The following is a 17088-nucleotide window of genomic DNA, read 5'->3' on the forward strand; positions in this document are numbered from 1 at the left end:
TGCTTCAGTAGTTCTTTCGATTTTACCACCCTATTCTTTTTAAATTATCAGTAATGAAATGACCAGTACGTCTCTTATAGACTGCAAGTCCTAAGTCATCTTTCATAATATGCGACATGGTTCTAGGTGCTATCTTCATCTTCCGAGATAAAATCTTTTGTTTTCGGACAGGATTTCTTCGAATTCTTTCCCTTAAATCTTTGAGCACCTTTTTCGTACGAACACTACGTGGACGGCCAGTTCTTTTTCTGTCCCAAACAGAGGAGGTCTCATTCTACCTATTAATAGCCCGGTACACAAACAATTCACTAATATCAAGCGTAATGTATAATAATATATGTATAATGTAATATAATAATTTGTGTAATGCAATCACAGCGATTCGCTTCTCTTTATCACCCCACTCCATTTTAATAATGCAAAATATTGTACAATGTATTGGCGCCAAAATGACACAGCATGAAAACAACCATATAAGTAATATTTTGTTTTTTTTTAATTGTAGCAGTATTAATGGCTAGACCAAGTACATGACAAATTACTTTGTTAAGTGCCTGCATCCAATATATGAATCGTGTTTAAATAATATCAAATATTTCATTAAAAGTAATAAAGAGTAACTTTGGTCTCCAGTCTCATCCATGCAAGAATCGGTATAGGTACGCAGCACTATATTTTGATGAAAAATCCTATTAATAAATAGGCCACCAAGCGCTGCGCTTAATATTTGCCTGGGTTGATGGCATCGCTTAAAATATTAGCACAAAACCCATTAATATTTCAGTAGGCCACGTTGCGACTACTTCCTTTAGTCGCACATTGTACAAATGCAAATGCCTCAAAGAATCTTGTCCGAATGACTCACATATTGTAAAACATCAATTGGGCTTCTGCGGTTTTTAAAACCAATAAATCCAGTTTTTTGAAATGCGATTTCATAGTCGTAGGTCGCATAGTGTGGTTTCGTCGTATTTAAATAAATTTATTGGATTATTTAAAGATTACTGGAATATTCATATTCATACCGTATGTGAAAACGAATAGAATTATGAACCAGTAATGAAATGTGAAAAATATCGTATACTAAAAAAAAAAGAAACCCGCTGAGTTTCTTGCGCCCGTTTTTCTCAGGCCTTAGGCATACTTTTTCAAGGTTGTATTTGATAGTTAAAATTGGGTGTTTATATTTATGTGATACCACGTTTATTTTTATAATCTGCAGAAAGGACGATTGCGTTATAAGTCAAAATTTATGTTTTCTTTATGCAAACAAAATGCGATATCCAGCAAGGAAAAATAAATTTGAAATGAATTGTTTGTTGGAACGAAAAAAGTGTCCGGTATCTTCTCCATAATGTTATGCAGCCGCCTTCGTTAAACCGTGAATATTGAATGTTAACAAGAGCGAATATACGAAAAGTAGTTCAGAATAATGTATGTATGTAAAACCTTAGGTGCGACGCGAAATTTATTTTGTTACTCGACTTAAACTGTTCATAAAACTGACAGAATACCTATTTTCAGTACTAATATAGTTATAGGTACCTATTCAAACATCATCTGGTAGAATATATATGCGAGTTTCACAGCTATAGCCCCAGAAGTATACAGGTACAACAATCCTTTTCAAACTCACTCGGGGTTGAAGTCTAAATGCCCTAAGGTGTAAAAATGAAGTACAAACAAAACGAATTCTATGCATTATCAAATTTAATACTATGGGTATTGGATACGTTTCCTTACAAGTTAGTCGCCCTTTAAAAGGTCTATTTCCTCAAAGGTCTAATCAAAAATAAAATGCTACATATTATTCAATGGTTACGGATTGTATTAATACGCTAGTCATTATTTATTGAGATAATAAATGAAATGTGGAAAAGTATGATTGTGATATAATAGATTTAGAGAAGTTTAACGGTTTTAAACCATATTTCACTGAAGAAGCTATTTTGTCGACCTTGGTACATTCCTTCGAATATGTGATAAAAATTCGAATAAAGGGTTAATATTGTCATCGTCGAATAAGTGCAAAGTGTAAGATACATGTTTATGATAAGACTTTCAGTAGAGTTATAATATAAAAATAAATTGTTTTATACTGAACCCATGTTATTTTATTTCAAAAGGAGAATACATAATGATTGTATTATCTGATGTGTAGATACTGAAATCAGCATTTTTATAGAATATAGGTATTCTAATTCAAAAAAATATTGGATAAGTGCAAGTAATAAGTTGCAAGATCTCATCACAATTGGATGAATGGTTGGCCAGCGAATTAAATTCGAACAAAAAAGGTGATATAATATACTACACGATCATAAAGCCATATTATTGCAAATTAGGATCAATAAATTTGTTTCAGAAAATAATTAAGCGAGGTATGGTAATTAACACCCGCTGTTATATAATTAATATATACTGTAAAAGATACTACTATTTAAGTCGCCCAGTCTCGGCTCAGGCACGCAGAAAACATCAGAAACCCGTCTTGCGAAAATAGTTTCCCGAGCCACTCATCAAGTTAGTGACGCCATGCAATAAAAATTTTCGAAACTGACATATTGTAAGTATTCTAAGATATTTCATTTTATATACTATCTAACATTTCAGCAATATTTTAATGGTATGTAGGTAAAAATATTTAAAAAACGGTAGCCTATGGATTCGTCTTGTCTGTCTGTCTGTCCGTCCGTATGTCACAGCCACTTTTTTCCGAAATTATAAGAACTATACAGTTGAAACTTGGTAAGTAGATATATTCTGTGAACAGCATTAACATTTTCACACAAAAAAAAACAATAAATTTTGGGTTCCCCATACTTAGATCTGAAACTCATAAATTTATTTATGTGTGTCATACGTGTGGGGTATAGATAGATAGGACTTTAAAAATGTTATTAGGGTTTCTAATATAATTTTTTTTTGAACTGAATATTAAAAATGATGCTGGGGTTTCTAATATTTTTTTTTTCTAAACTGAATATTAAAAATGATATTGGGGTTTCTAATATAATTTTTTTACTAAACTGAATATTAAAAATGATATTGGGGTTTCTGATATATTTTTTTTTCTAAACTGAATATTAAAAATGATATTGGGGTTTCTAATATTATTTTTTTCTAAAGTGAATAGTATAAATGATATTGGGGTTTCTAATATTATTTGTTTCTAAACTGAATATTAAGAGTGATATTGGGGTTCCTGATATTATTTTTTTCTAAACTGAATATTTTACGCGAGAGACTCCCAAAGTGGTAAAATGTGTGCCCCTGTAACTTCTAAAATAAAAGAACGATAAAACTAAAAGAAATATATGATGTACATTCCATGCAAACTTCCGCTGAAAATTGGTTTGAACGAGATCTAGTAAGTAGTTTTTTTTAATACGTCATAAATCGTTACAACGAACTACAAGAACTTTTATGTTACTTGCTGCTCCAGAAACTTTGTTAAGTTTTCCCTGTGCCACCCCGGGGCATTAAATGGATATACGAGTATACCTATGTTCTTTAGGGACTATATCTGCTGTCGCCTTTCGGCAATGTTGAGAGGGACCTGTCTGCTCTAAAGCTGTGTGTTAACGGAGAGACGGATCGTCTCATGGGCTGCGTTGAATCAGCAGTTGACAACGTGCTTGGCTGAAATTGTACTCTTGGATGTGACTTCAATTGGCATAATGCAGATTAGCATGGGTCACGCACCACAGATTACACAGGGCGAACTGCGCATAATTTTATATTGACATATCACATGTCCCAATTGGATAAGTCGCCGACGCAGCTCCCAGACGTGGATAGCCATGCTGTCATGTTGTATCTTCTTGACCTTCTGTGGCTGCACATCACACATCAGGAACACAACTATCAGGAGATAGTTACGACGTTCTCCGTCGACGACTGGGCAGGCTTTGTTTCCCTTACGATGATCCTTGTGTAAGTAGTGTATATAAGCAAGGTGTACGCGCTTGTTTAAAGGTACCCCTGTCGAAACGTCCCGGAAACACCGCTTAAGGAAGCTAGCAAGCATTGTCTCCGGTGCTAAAGCGCTTTTAGTAAGTGTGAAAATTCGTAATATTATTATTGAATAAGCGGCTTTTGGCATTGCTCGCACCCAATGCCTATGAAAGCTTGATCCTGTTCCCCAACGGACGGTGTGCCATTTCCTACACTGTTTCTTCTAGATATCAATTTTGCCGTATTTAATGGGTATTCCTCCGCTCTTGAGAAGGTCTCGGAATAGAGAGTAAAAAACTTTGTCCAATTTAACCCACAGAAGGCACAAGTTTGCGCTTTGCGAAGACCACTAAGAACCACGTTTGTCGTATCACCGCTCTTCGACAACACTCCCCTTAATGAGTCGCCTAGTATCAGAATATTGTGTCTCGAAATCTCGAGCGATTGCCAATACTGCGATCATCTGGAAGGCAAAACGAAATCAAATTCGAAGAAACTTGGGATCATAAATAGACTTAGGCAATATTCCAAGCCGGAGCAGATTCTAGAACCCTACACAGGACAGGCAATATATGGATGAGAGTTGCGGGCAATATGGCTCTGAACTTGGGTTTGTTGCTCTCCACTACCAGCTCTAACAATTTGAACGCTGAACAATGCAGAGCTGCTCAAATTGTCGGAATCTAGTACTCTGTTAAATGGTTTGATCACTTGGTGTTGTGTAGATACACTATCACTTCATTGTATATCTTCTTCCCCATGTATCACGGGCAGTGTTTCCAAGAGCTGTTGGACCTACTTCCTTACACCTTCACACCACATGCTATATACATGTGGTGAGCATACTAAGATATGATGCTCCACAGTGCGTTTTTCGTGAAACTTTCAACCACCTAGGCACAACCAAAATGTTAAATGAGATTTCTTCCGCGGTGTTTCCAATACATGTGTACTTAAAAAAAACACTATCAACGTTCTTGTGATTCCGTTGGTTTTATAAGAGATTGTAACAATAAAATCATTGTGTAACCGGGACTTTGCAAGCCTCAAGGTATTCTTTCCGACGTGTAGTAATAAAATTTTACTTTATTAGGTAATTAATTTATACACAAATAAAATTTGAAAACAAAATTTTATGAACGATGTGGGACTCGAACTTATAAAAATCTTGTACGCTTGTTCAACTCTCAGGTTGTGGCTTCATCTACAGGATCTACTTTACAGTTGATAACCTTCTCAATCCCAATATTTGTTTATTAGGAAAAACATACATAATTTATATTTTTACTTCCTTTTCCACTATGCTAGAGGTTGTCATTGACACTTCAATGGGAATAAAAGATGATTGATTGAGATAAAACTACTTTCAGTTAATTTAGGCTAGTCTTTGGTTATAAACATTACTATTTTTCTGTCAACCTATATTTTATAATATGTTAGAAAGGTGTGAAATAACAATGCATAGTAAAAAGCTTAATACTATATTTATTTGTCGGTTTAAGATCCAGACTTAAGGCATTCTTCCCACACATTGGCACACAGCTCCTCAATACATTCACATAATTTAATGAGCATTATATCACTACAAATCCATGGAATGTTTGGTTCACAAAGGAATGCTCCGACTAAGACATCCGATCCGCTGGCAATACTTAACAATATCTAATCATATGTATAACACTGGTCAAATTTTGTTGTCAGTAAGTGAAGTAAATAAGCCTTATTTAAATAAAAAACTAATATAAATCGAACGAAATGTCATACAAATCATCAAAGATACTTTATAAACATTAGATGGACATTAAAATAAAAAAAAATCAGTTTAAAATACTGTATGGTATGTAACTGTCAATGCAGCTGTTTAGATTCCACTGACCTATACAAATACCACAGGACAGGCTGTTCCATACTACGTTTGACAGCAAATTTTGTGTGCCTATTTGAAGCGCCACTTGCGAGCGTCGAGAAAACTAATTTTGACGTATAATACAAATGGCTGCGAAGGAACGAACAATACTCTGAAGTATTTTTGCATTTTGAATTAATTTCATTCGTTTTCCGTGTTATTTATTCTTCAAGAATCAACGTAATAAAGTACACATTTTATTTTCATCTATCGACGTTTGCTGAGGTTGTCATCACTGGCCAACAGCACCAAAATGGCGAATATCAAACAGGCACAAAAGCACTTTGACAGCCGCCAGTCTAGTGGTATATTAGTAGAGGTCAGTGTTAGATTCAAAGTTCAGTATTGCCAACATTGCTATACAAATCGTCAGATTTAAATTAAAATATAAACGAGACTAGAGTTTTAAGTTAACGCCGTGAATTTACAACAGTTTCGTTGACTGGATGCATAACAGTTTGTGACTAAAGAAAGCCCCACAATCATATGAGATTCTTAAAATAATTTGGTTATATTTTGGTTTGTACTAACATCATAACAACAACGGGAATCCATAACCATAGACAATATCAACACGGAATGAAGTATTCGATATAGCGATTCGTAAATGTTTTTTTAATATTAACGAAAATGCATTGGCTATTTCAATCAGCAATTTACTTAGAGAATTTTACACATAGCTTGCACAAAAATAAATGAATTCACAAAAAAATATGAGTTACTGACATCATATAAGATGTCAAAAAAGTGTAATACTTAAGTTATTTTTAAAACCACATAAAATAACAATAATTTAATAATATTTGTCTGTAAAGCCTTGTAGGTGGTTATTGTGAGCGTCATACGTGTCAAATCAAACATTGCTGTACTAGTTTCAAACGTGTCACGGGCTATGCCACTATCCGTCAGTTTAAAGGCGCGCGCACACTAGTGAGACTACTGACGTGTTTCTTTTTACTTGGGCAGCATTACATATGAACTGGAGATTAAAGTATAACGTAAAGGAGATTAAAATTTAACAGATGAAAACATGAGAAAACAGTCACATAAGATTAGATTACACTTTTATCTAAAGAACTCTTAGAAGTGACTACAAGATGTCTCCAAATATGTAAATCCAGCACAGTTAATATTGAAATTATGACCACAAATAATGTCTTATTGTCTATGCTTATGTAAGATCGACACAGGCTATGCAAAATTTTAAATAAAAAATAATTACAAAAATATTCAATAAAACAATTATTAATAAAATCGAATACTGTACTTAATTTCTGTCAATCCACGACGGTTCATGTAAAAAAATAATAATAATTAAATATAAACAAAATGGACGCAAAATGTTACCAAATATTGCACATAAATAAAATAATATAACTCGTCACTGGGCTGGCAAACAGAATTAGAAGCCAACACATTTCGCCGTACAAATATCAAAATCTCAATCTACCCTCCGAACTTCCAGCAATCGTTAGGCACTGGGTTTTTCGCTAGTAATACCAAAGCTAATTTTATAATTACGTTCTGATATATATCTTACATTATTTAAATTGCGAGTGACGCCTTACACTCGATAACTACATTTATTCAACACACAACATACATATACGATATAAATATACGGTCCCTGATTATAAATAGTATTTAACCACGTATTGTCCCTGGAGACAAACCAACTAGCCGCTACTCGTACGATTTCAAATGAAAATGACAATAATTAATCCGTTATGTCTTCGAATGATTCGCATATAAAACAGCGATCGATAAAAATATCTCGTTCAACAGTATCATCAAACTCCAGTGTTCCGTATAAAGCCTAATATCAAATACAATATCTATATACTAAATATAGTTCGCAAATCCCGACTAGTAACTCCAAATTTCCTAAACACTAACTGTCCAATACAAAAGCTGCTATCACTACTTAAGTTCGATACTTCGGTAGAAAATATCTATATATTTTGTACAAAACTCATTTGACCGCGTCTCAAATATACAATATGCACACAAAGATTAAATTTCACTTATTTATCAATTTCGTTCCGATACTAAATGTATTTGTACTATTTTAAAAACATATATACAATTTCGCCATTAAAGAGGGTAGTTTTGGTTTTTCGAAAAGTTTAACAACTCAAAGCGCAAATTAACCGCACGCTCACTTCTTGAGCAGTCTGTACAAAATATGTCAATTTGACACATAAAGTGGGGCGTTTTCGTTTTGAACTGTTATAAAATTTTCATAATATCTTCTAGGAATAGTACTGTGAGGATTAAATATTTTTATCCCTCTTACAAAACTAAAAAATATTTTGTCATTTATTTTCTCAAAATATCTCAGGATTAACATTAATAAACTACCACCGCTTCGGGTACAAATGGCGCTCTGAGAAGAAACTATTTTAAATTAAATTGAACATGTCAGTGTTAAATCAAATATGAAGATGAAAACTATACATGCTCATATTAAATTTTAAATGAAAAAGGCTGTAATAACATGCAAAGTTAATACTGTTCTACATAAAATATTTCAAACATGCGAGTGTACCACCCCCCTTAGTAGCATAGTTCAGTACGGTAATGTTACTCATAACACATTAAATTAAATTAAATAAAAGCTTGTCATAACACTGCGTACATTATATACAATTTGTACACACATTTAGCTTTGTGCCATTATTCTTACGTAATATTATATCTTACATTATATTATAATTTCATTTCTGCTAATACTTTATTACAATACAAGATTATCCCACGGACTAGGAAAAAAATAAGGACTCCGTGTCACCTTACATAACAGTGTAGCACCAAAACAAGCCGATTAAAGTGTAAATACATAGCCCCACGCACACACACTACTACAGGCCGATAGGCGGCCATTATGAGAATTGTCATCGTGTATGACAGATCAGTTTGCGTCTCAATAAAATATTTTAAAATGCCGTCGTGCGTTGTGAAAAAGTGTAAAAACGATACTATATAAGTATTTGTGGCCATATATGATTATTTAAGGGAGAAAAAATTATGAACTAGTATCCCCCGTAACCGCACACACACTAGCATAACGGTGCTTCACTTGCTAATATCACTGCGCGGAGTCCTTCTATTTTTACTCGTCCGTGGATTATTTTATCGCGACAATACAAAAAGAGATTCGAACCACTTAACTACTTAAACAAAATTTTGTTATTATTCATTAAATATCTGTACTTTGTATCGGATTGATATTTTTTTAGTTTAAAGCTTTTATTAAATTTGAACATTGTCATTACAACAGTTAAGAATAACGACAATTTTCATTATATTTCATTATTGTTTATAGGAAAGGTTTCTAGAGATATAATTAGTATGTAAAAGTAGTTGGTTTGATGGTAACTGTACAATAAATATTAAACCATAATTTGATCCAATTGTTAGAAAAAATCTTATTATTAGAAACTGACACCCGAATGAAATTATGAATATTTAAAAATTTCGAGGTTATTCAGATACCAGAGCAAACACACTTCACATTATGTATTTTAAATTCTTTAATATCATAAGAACAATATCGTTTGATTTGTGATCTCGAAAACAGGATTTTTGGGGCGAATTTACCGTTTTCTAAAACTGTGGGCAATCTAGTGTTTTAAATTTGAAGTATTGATTACTTTGACATTGAAAGGAAGAATGACATTCATTGTTTGACAGGAAGTTAGTTTTATGTTTGACATTAACAAAATGGGAAAGACTATATTATGCTCGAACAAAATTGGGAAATATTAAAAACTTACTTTACTTTTTCAAATGGGTAGTTTTTAACTTCCAATAAGTGATATTATATTCTATTTTGAATAGGAACTCGGAGCTGTATTGAATATATTCTTGATAATGTAATGTATGTTCATAGGCACATAAGTGAATTTGCCAGAATCTGTCATAACCATAATGTTAACACCAGGAACAGACATAAACTTATGATGCCTACTACTCGGCTAAGTCGAGTTAGTAAGTCTTTTGTTGGTCGATGTATATGCTTTTACAACAAGATCCCAGAAAATGTTCAAAACAAAAGTATTACGTTACTCAAAAGAATTGTTAAAAAACGTTTGTGTGTTAAAGGTTACTATAACATAAATGACTTTCTTAATGATACCACAGATTGGGAATGGAGTGACCGCCCTCAGGCTATTAAAAAATAAGTTTAATTGCACAATATTACTTTGTAAACATATTTATTTGATGAAAAAAAAAGCCCGCTGAGTTTGTCGCGCCCATTCTTCTCAGGTCTGAGGCATTAATTTTGGAATGAGTGGTAGTTTTTGACTTCAATAAGTGATGTCACATCCTATTTTGAATAAAAATATTTGAATTTGTGATTTGAGCCCTTTGGATTATTTTCTGTGGGGAACTAACGATAAATGTTACGCTAACCACCAGAGACAATTGAAACGTTGAAACGTGAAATCGAAGCTGCCATTGAAGAGATTCAAGCCAAAAATCGAAAATATAATAAAAATTGGGTTGATCGGATGGGGTACTCCCGAGCCTGTCGTGGTGGTCATACGAATGATATTGTGTTCAATTCTTCTATGACGAAATTCTACCTTTCCAATAAAAAAATAGAAATTTGAAAAAATAATCACAAGGCTTTTTTTTTGCGGATTCAAATTTAAAACACTAGATGGCCCACCCTTTATTATTCAATCAAAGAATGTGAATAAAGGGAGGCACAAAGACATTTGCTGCCACAGACAAATCCTGCTATTGAGATTCAAATATATGTTAATCTATATACAATATCTATACTGTTCATGAAATATATTCAAAAATACTAATGCTCAGTTAATGATTAGATGTTAAATTATAATGAACACATTTTTTATTTAATTCATACATAATTAAATTTTACTTATTTAATAGATTTAACCGCAACATATTGCAAAAATTAATTTTTAAAATCTCTTTCACAGTTCCATTTGTGCAAATTGACTTAAAGGTCACATCACATTGAGAAGCTAGTCGCCACAGATTACAAAACGTCACATGTCAAAGTCAGCAGTAATCATTGACAATAATTCACACATCACAAACCCTAGAGTCACACAACTGAATAAGCTATGAAGCACAAGCGTTCTTCGACACCCTCAAACAAGGTAATCGTCGAACTTCTTCAGCCTTCGCTACGACTGCCTCGAGGCCCGTCGCTCCAAATTTGCCTCCATAGTCTCCGGACTAAATCTGACCCTGGACTGCGATCCGCTGGAAACATCTCGCGCGGAGACATACGAGCTATCTGTCTCGCTGGTGAGACTATCAGGTGGTGTAGGATTTGTTGGGGTCCCACCACCAGAACTGCCTCCAGAGGCCGACGACTTTTTGTACTTTTTCAGGCTCGATCTAAGCTTTGTTGGCACTAATTCTAAGCCCAAGTTGGCCGGGCGTTCTACATCCTGTTCCCTGTACGTTTCCCGCGGTAATGAGTAATCGTTGGACTTTCTTGGAAACTCCATTTTGGGACTACGGTATTCTCTGTCTTTTGGATACTTCTCCCGATAGTGTCGGGATGGTGAGAATTCATCAGGATGGGAATTGGACGTAGAGGAGTTTGATGGTGTCCTTCTATGTGCCAAAAAAGGTCTGTAGTCGGGGGTAGGTTCTCTATACTCAAACGAGGCGCTCTCCTCGTATCCGTAGTAAGGGTGTTTGACAACATAGTCAGCTGTTCTGTCGTATTGGTATGTGTCAGGTCTGAAGTAGAAGTCTTGAAGCCGCTCTTTTGATGGCGAGGGTTGGAAGTTTTCTCTGTAGTTTTGGTATAGGTCTGCTAAGTGATCTGAGGTAGTGGAACAGGTTCGTCTGGGTGACGGAGTTGGTTGGGTTGAGGTGTAGTTTGTACCCAGACCAGAAGTACCTGAAAAAATTAAATTAATTATACAAATTTTTGTAACCAAAATTTATGAACGTTGCGGGTCTCGAACCCTTGTATAGTTAATCCCAGAAGTGAGTAACAAATTGTTTAAATTAAGCAGTTTCAAATAATAAGTGTTATACACAGATTTTATTAATAAAAAAACAAGGCTTACAGGGCCTTTACACATCTAATAGATCATTATGATGTTGTATTTCTACACATCACACGAAAAATGTTACAAAATATGTACTTCAATTGTTATATTCAGCCTTGACTTAGCCTAGGCACAGTTTTTTTTAATGAAAATAAGGGACGAGACGAGCAGGACGTTCAGCTGATGGTAATAGATACGCCCCGCCAATTGTAATGACAATGCAGTAGCGCTTAGAGTTATTGAAAAACCCAAAAATTCTGAGCGGCACTACAATTGCGCTCGTCACCTTGAGACATAAGATATTAAGTCTAATTTGCCCAGTAATTTCACTAGCTACGGCGCCCGTAACACCGAAACACAATAATGCTTACAAATTACTGCTTCACGGCAGAAATAGGCGCCGTTGTGATACCCATAATCTAGCCGGTATCCGGTGCAAAGGAGCCTCCCACTGGTTTAGTTTAAGTTTTATTTCAATTTTATATCAAAAACAAAGAATACACTACTTTCTAAAGAAAATCGTTTGTCTGTCTGATAGTACTAGCAATTGTGTTTGTTTTATGTTTTCACAGGCAACTTTAGTTCTCTATGGCACATTATAATTGACTTAATACCAGATAGAGGCTGAGCTGAATGTCCGTAGCCGGATGATGAAGAGGCATGCGCGTAGTGGGAGGGGGAGTCCGTGAACCTCAGAGGTTTGTGCTCCTCCACTTGAACACTTGACATCTGGAACAAATATTACGAGGAAGTTGTAAAAAATAGTTTTTTTAATGACAATAAGGGGTTCTTTTTAATGAAAATAAGAGACGAGACGAGCAGGACATTCAGCCGATGCTAATTGATACGCCTTGCCCATTACAATGCAGTTACGCTCAGGAGTCTTGAAAAACCCAAAAATCAAGTCTCATTTTCCCAGTAATTCCACTAGCTTAGCGTACCCTTCAGACCGAAACACAGTAATGCTTACACATTACTGCTTCACGGCAGAAATAGGCGCCGTTGTGGTACCCATAATCTAGCCGGCATCCGGTGCAAAGGAGCCTGTCACTTCCTCCTCAAATAATAAAAAAAAAAACTAACAGGCGAGCCGGTGATGGCGTTGAGTGGGGCACGTAGATGTCGCGTTGGTCCGTGGTAGGTGTTGTGAGCGTAGCCCTCGAACACACTCGTCGGCACTAGCTCTGACTCCATCTCGCCTCTGTAATGTGATTTACAAATGTGAGTGACCTAAAGGGAAACCGTGAAATATTTGTGTTCCATCGAACAGCATTATATTACAAATATTGATTAGTAGATAAAATTAATTGTGATAAAACCATGTGTTGCCTTTAGTAAGGCAGTACGCGGGTGACTATTGATCGGGCTGGTCCTAATTACCATTAACCATTACAAGACCGGCCAGAGTAACCATTTTAACCATTATTATTTATTACCAATGCATAGTAGAGATGCAGTACGCGAGTAACCATTGATCGGTCCGGTCCTAGTTACCATTAACCAAATGCCTATAACCATTATAATTTTGATATAATTAACCATTATATATATATATATATATATATCTGATTACAATTAACCATTATAGTTTTTGAAAATAATCGCCGGAGGCGATTCGGATTCGAACCGGCTGATTCGGACTCTTCCGACGAATCATCTTTGTCTAATACCCTTACAAAATCAAGAAGTGCCCTTTGGCACTGATCTTTCAAATACACCAATATCGAAAGTGCCGTACGGCACACTACGCCCTGACCAAGTTCTGACCCTCATTTTATTTATAAGATAGTTTGTTTTGCATGGTCTTATAGCTTGTTTCAATAGCTTTTTTTATACGTTCTCTCATATCATCCTAATTAAAAGCAATCTATTAATATACGTAAAATAATTCGCATTGACAGGCCGCTGCGCGCACGCCAAAATCGCGCCGATCAATGGCATAATACCGTGGCGCGGGGCAACATGAGCGATTAAAATAGGGAATCCAAAATTTGTATATAATTTCTTTAAATAAAAATGTTTTGAAGCCCTGAAACTTTGTTTATATTCTTTATCTCGACCCATTGGCCTTACTATAGAATAAGCTCCATCAATTATATTAATTAGTGAGATATTAGGCAGGAACAGGCTCCATTTTTGTGAAGTGTGGTTGTTGACATGGTCAAACTCCTTGCTTGTAGCATCTCATCATCATCAGCCGGAAGACGTCCACTGCTGGACAAAGGACTCCTCTAAAGATTTCCACGACGATCGGTCCTGCGCTGCCCTCATCAAACGTATACCCGCGATCTTGACCAGATCGTCGGTCCATCTTACGTGGGCGCCATTCGAAGACTTTACTGCTCCAACGGCCATCTGTCCGTCGAACTATGTGCCCTGCCCACTGTCACTTCATTTTCGCAATCATTTGACTATGTCGGCAACTTTGGTTATCTGAGCATCTCATAGGACCTTTCAAATTAAAAATATTTTATTCAAAATAGGACATAAAATCACTTATTGAAAGTCAAAAACTACCACCCTTGCCTTTTAAAGAACAGGCGCAACAAACTCAGCGGGCCTTTTTTATATATAAAACTATGCTTACAATGTAAAATCGTACAATAAAATTTATTATTTAAAAGCCTGTGGGCAGTCGCTCTATCAATCAGTGGTATCATTAAGAAAGTCATACAAGTTATAGTAATCTTTATATGGTTTTTCTATTGCCCACCTGTGGGGTTGCAGTGTGGGATGCAGTGGGCTGACGTTGGACATCCTGAGGTCATACCCAGCCGCCACGCCACCCAGAAGCGCCGCCATGTTGTACAACACCAGCTCTATTATACTCGGCTTCTTGTATTTGTTACCTGAAATCATCATCATTCCACCTTTGGTAACATATTATTGGACAGGAAGAGTTCAGCACTAGGCAGCCTTGTTGGCAGTTGCCAGCCAATAAACCCCTTGCCCTGTGCTTCCCCGGGGCATAAAAAGAATAGGGAAGTCCCACGCCTAAGTTTGTCGTAATAGGCGACTAAGGACATCTACCAGTGCGAGGCTTCTTTGCAAAGGATGCCGGCTAGATTATGAGTACGACAACGGCGCATTATTCTGTCGTGAATCAGTAATGTGTAAACATAATTGTGTTTCGGTCTGAAGGGCACCGTAGCTAGTGAAATTACTGGGCAAATGAGACCTAACATCTTATGTCTCGAGCTTAGGTGACGAGCGCAATTGTAGTGCCGCTCAGAATTTTATTAATTACCATCAGCTGAACGTCCTGCTCGTCTCATCCCTTATTGTCATAAAAAAGCCGCCAGTTGTTCAATCAAGCGATTCAGATTTGGAACTCAAAAACAAGGACATGATTTATATATAGAACGTAATTGTCGAAATGTCTAAGTGTCTCGAAGCGAACTGAGTGACACGACTCGCTTTTAGGTGAACTTGACCTCATTTACAGTTATTATTAACAGATCGAATATGGCCAAGAAAGAAAGAAAAAAGACAAACAAAAAGTCGGCATTCCAGTGGTCTATTACGACCTTGACATTTTTTTACCCCAAAAATCCTCTACCATCTCTGAATGTTGCTGCCGAGTAGAGTAGTCGAGAAATAGTTATACTTTATAACAAAGTTACAAAGTTTTACATTGTGACACTCAATTATTCAATTCAAGGCGTGATAAAATAAGTTAAAAAACGCTTTTTGAGTAAGACAAAACTTTACAATACAATTTCGATTTGAAATTCTATTTATGTTCTATTTACATTCATTACAATTTTTTTATGTAATGGTAACTGCTTTAAGATGTCATCATAGATATATTAACCCACGGACGTTAGAAGATTGAGCGATGCCAAAATTTGAATGCTTGTCAGTCAGTGTGAATTCTGACGATTTTCTTCCTCAGATGATACTCCAGGTACTGCCCACGAAACCATCTCCGACCAGACTTATACTTAATCTACTACTACGGAGTCTTTCCACAAAAGCGAGATTTGTTTCGCTAACAACACAGGCCAATAGCGTGTACGGAAATGGTCACGTCTGTCTGTCTCGCTCTAACACATTCTTATATTATATGCTGATTCTTTTTTTTATATAAGAGGGGGAAACAGGCAAGAGGTTCACGGGATGGGGAGAGGTGAGGCAACCGCACATGGACATCCGCAACATCAGGTACCAAGAGATGTGTTGCCGGCCTCTAAGGTGGGTATGCTCTTTTCTTGAAGGCTGTGCGAGACAAGAAATTTCTTGCAAAACGCGCGGATGAAGAATGCCAGACGTCAACGGTGGTACTTTTCTTTCCCACATCAGAATAATACATCTATGGATGTCATGTAGTTACCAAAAAAACTTATGTAGTTCTACTTACCATCATTGCTATAAAGCGTTGGCATCGGTATGGAGTACCTCGACGAGGAGCTAAGAGGAAACTCAGGACCCCAATCCTCAGGACTGAAGTCTGTGTAAGGAAGAAAACAACCTATGTGAATAGAAACATAGGCGTTAGTTAACTAATAGCTAAGTGCGTGCAATAAACATACATACATCGACCACTATAAGGTTGACAATAGCAAAATTAAAACAATTTGGAACGAATGAGTGTTACGTTGTTCTGTCACAGTATAGATACAAACAGTTTGTAAACAATTAAGATATATATTTTTATAAGAACAGGAAAAACGTGAATTAAGAGCGATATCGCCTATACCATCAAAGATAATATAAATACTAATAAAGGGCGGGATTGTCTGAGTAAAAATTGAAATTTAGTTTCGTATGAAACGTGCAGTGTTTTAACATAAGTTTGAAATAGTAGGTACAGTATTATTGTGACGAACTATAATCCGGCTAAGTTGGAAAACGAACAGTTGCTTAAAACGTAGTGGATTTTGGCTATCTCCGTTTTTTACAAGATTATAGCCGTCATACATCGCATAGAACAAGTTCTTAAGTTTATTTTAGATGTTTTACCTTCTATCAAACTTTTGCTAAGTACTAGTGCACACTTACGTTTACATAAGTTTTTAGTAAATCTATGGCTGAATTTGTCTACGTAATTCTTAAATTTTAAAAGTATTTGTAGGTGCAATCCAATATTTTATACAAGCCATTAAGTTTTCGTAATTTTAAACCCAATTTATCAACTATCAATTGTAACAGTACATTACTGCAGCGGCCAGCAAG

The 17088-nt window shown here is 35.7% G+C and overlaps 1 protein-coding gene across 1 annotated transcript; it reads right to left on the reverse strand.

The window, feature by feature from the left end:
* Nucleotides 1–5422: 5422 nt before the first annotated feature.
* LOC126964538 (uncharacterized) lies at nt 5423–16550 on the reverse strand. The gene is made up of 5 exons (XM_050807730.1): nt 16274–16550; nt 14627–14762; nt 12997–13114; nt 12528–12642; nt 5423–11759 (listed from the first exon to the last, which is right to left on the reverse strand). Exons 1-5 carry the CDS (start codon nt 16296–16298, stop codon nt 11029–11031), a joined length of 1125 nt encoding a protein of 374 aa, XP_050663687.1. The 5' UTR covers nt 16299–16550; the 3' UTR covers nt 5423–11028.
* Nucleotides 16551–17088: the final 538 nt, after the last annotated feature.

Source organism: Leptidea sinapis, chromosome 5 (assembly GCF_905404315.1).
Source record: "Leptidea sinapis chromosome 5, ilLepSina1.1, whole genome shotgun sequence".
In the NCBI taxonomy this organism is placed as follows: Eukaryota; Metazoa; Arthropoda; class Insecta; order Lepidoptera; family Pieridae; genus Leptidea; species Leptidea sinapis.

Bases quoted from the DNA above. Each gene is read 5' to 3' on its own strand.
- LOC126964538 (XM_050807730.1), bottom strand. From the start codon at position 16,298: ATGCCAACGCTTTATAGCAATGATG. The intron at 14,763-16,273 runs GTAAGTAGAACT...TGATGATTTCAG, and splicing joins AACGCTTTATAGCAATGATG to GTAACAAATACAAGAAGCCG. The intron at 13,115-14,626 runs GTGGGCAATAGA...ATCACATTACAG, and splicing joins CCCACACTGCAACCCCACAG to AGGCGAGATGGAGTCAGAGC.